The sequence below is a fragment of the Muscardinus avellanarius genome, assembly GCF_963383645.1.
Source record: "Muscardinus avellanarius genome assembly, chromosome: 12".
NCBI classification, from domain to species: Eukaryota; Metazoa; Chordata; class Mammalia; order Rodentia; family Gliridae; genus Muscardinus; species Muscardinus avellanarius.
This window is the reverse complement of record NC_137798.1, coordinates 24,759,155-24,761,901: the sequence shown is the minus strand read 5'-3', so window position 1 is coordinate 24,761,901 and position 2,747 is coordinate 24,759,155. Positions and strand designations below refer to the sequence as shown.

The following is a 2,747-nucleotide window of genomic DNA, read 5'->3' as shown; positions in this document are numbered from 1 at the left end:
ATATAAAGGCTATGGAAGATATTTGTGCTTTTAAATTGGAGGTAGAACTATATCACTTTTTCAGATTCATTAAAATGAGGCTAGTCAACAATTGATTCTAGAACTAGCATAGTTTTCTAAAATAGATCTTGAATCTTGTTCCAGCTCAAATGAATTAGATTTATGTAGCAGAGGTGTATCTTTACAGTAGGTGTGGGACAGGAGATGCCAATTTGAATTAGTTATTAAGATTATTCTGATCCAAAAGATAATTTAAGGAACATAGAAAGTTTATAATATAATACCTTTACTTATTTATGCAATAAAATCCTAAAATGACTCCACTATTTCTTTGATAATTATAAAGAGGTATTATTTTCATAGTTAAATAAAATGGAGCATTTTGGTTCTGCTCTTTGATGGTGAAACAAAAATGAATTTTTAATAATTAAGGGAGGTCATAGTATTCCTTTATTAATTATTTGGATGAGTGATTGACAAATTGTACTGTAACTATAGATGTGGATAATATGTATTTAACAGTCCCCTTATTAGGAATTGTCTTAAATTGTGCATGACTTCTGCAACAGCAGTAAGGTACATTTCTGTTATTATGGAGACATTTAACATAGTAAAAAGATATAATATGATTACTTTGATAGAATGTTAATAGTTATTATGTTTAAACTTTTCACAATCTTCTGTAAAGCTGAATTTTTATATCTTCTATTTTTAATGGTTAAAAATTTAAAGCTTAAAATATTACTATCCTAAAGTTAAAAAACAGTATGACTTTATACAATTAAGATCAAGCTATGAATATGTTGGAGAGTTAAACATAATGCTGTACTTAAAGATTTATTAAAACTAAAGATGAAAAGACTTATTAAAAACAATGATGAGACCAACAGATAAAAATTGTTTTTGCCTTTCTACTATGTGAGGAACAGGGCTTTAAGTTACTCCTCAAAGTTCTATTCTCACAAATCAGCTCACGAGTGAGCTGATTTAGTATTGCATAACAGGTAAAAAACAAAACAAAATAATCCAGAAGCTGGAGGTTCTATTGGGACTGGTCAAGTTATTAAGAATTATTTAGACATTATTATAAGCTTATTCTATTATCCAGAATTATTTATCATAATCTCAAAATTTTTATACTCAGTAAATACTCATTATATTTGAGATCTTCACATTAAAAATGTTCTTAGTTCATAGTCCTAATCCCTTTTTATTTCCCTTCCTTTAGGGTTTTTTCAGAGTGAGTCAGCAGCTTGCATCCATGGATAAGGCCAATTCTTCAATGGTTTCCGAATTTGTGTTGCTGGGACTCTCTAGTTCTCAAGAACTCCAGCTTTTCTTTTTTGTATTCTTCTCCATGTTGTATGTGGTCATTGTGCTAGGAAACCTTCTCATTATCATCACTGTGAATTCTGATCCCAGCCTGCACTCTTCCATGTATTTCCTTCTGGGAAACCTTTCCTTTGTTGACATCTGCCAGGCTTCTTTTGCTACCCCTAAGATGATTGTAGACTTTCTGAGTGAGCACAAGACCATATCCTTCAGTGGTTGCATAGCCCAAATTTTCTTCATTCACCTTTTTACTGGAGGAGAGATGGTGCTACTGGTCTCCATGGCCTATGACAGATATGTGGCTATATGTAAACCCCTACACTATATGATTATCATGAGCCGAAGGACATGCATGGTCTTGGTAATAATCTCCTGGGCTGTGGGCTTGGTGCACACATTAAGTCAGTTATCATTTACTGTGAATCTGCCTTTCTGTGGGCCCAATATAGTAGACAGCTTTTTTTGTGACCTTCCTCGAGTAACCAAACTTGCTTGCCTGGATTCTTACATCATTGAAATATTAATTGTAGTCAATAGTGGCATCCTTTCCCTAAGTACTTTCCTGCTTTTGGTGAGTTCTTACATCCTCATTTTTGTTACAGTCTGGTTCAAGTCTTCAACTGCAATGGCCAAGGCATTTTCTACCCTGGCTGCTCACATCACAGTGGTAATATTATTCTTTGGACCTTGCATCTTCATCTATGTGTGGCCCTTTACTACCTATCCTGTGGATAAAGTTCTTGCCATATTTTACACTGTTTTCACTCCCATCCTAAACCCCATTATTTACACACTAAGAAACAGAGATATGAAGGCTGCCATGAGAAAAATAGTGGCCCGTTATTTGAGGCCTCCAAAAGTTTCTGAACTGCCACTAGTAGTGAGAAATTCTTTTTATTAAGACTGTATTACAAAAATATAAATAACCCAATCAAAAATGGGCAAGTGAACTAAATAGATACTTCGCAAAAAAAGAAATACAAATGGCCAATGAATGTATGAAAATATGTTCAAAATCATTAAAAATCAGAGAGATGTGAATCAAAATTACCCTGAGATTTTACCTAACCTTACTTAGAATGGCAATCATTAAAATTACAAACAACAACAAATGCTGGCAAGAATGTGGGGAAGTAGGAACTCTAATATTCTGTTGGTGGGATTGCAAATTACTGCAATCATTTTGAAAAACAGTGTGGAGGATCCTCAGAAGAGTGAGAACAAATCTACCAGATGACCCAGCTATACCACTCCTTGGTATCTAATCAAAAGAATGAAAAGCAAACTATAAGATTATGTTTATAAGTTGCACAATTCACAATTGCCAAGCTATGGTACCAATTGAATGTTCATCAACAGATGAATGGATTACAAAACTATGGGATATATACACAGTGGAATTTTACTCAGCCATA

At 33.5% G+C, this 2,747-nt stretch overlaps 1 protein-coding gene across 1 annotated transcript; it reads left to right on the top strand.

Moving 5' to 3' along the window:
- Window positions 1-1,261: 1,261 nt before the first annotated feature.
- Window positions 1,262-2,233, top strand: LOC308271378 (olfactory receptor 4K5; the record flags this gene model as incomplete). Its single annotated transcript, XM_080707675.1, has 1 exon — window positions 1,262-2,233. One exon carries the CDS (start codon window positions 1,262-1,264, stop codon window positions 2,231-2,233), a length of 972 nt encoding a protein of 323 aa, XP_080563801.1.
- Window positions 2,234-2,747: the final 514 nt, after the last annotated feature.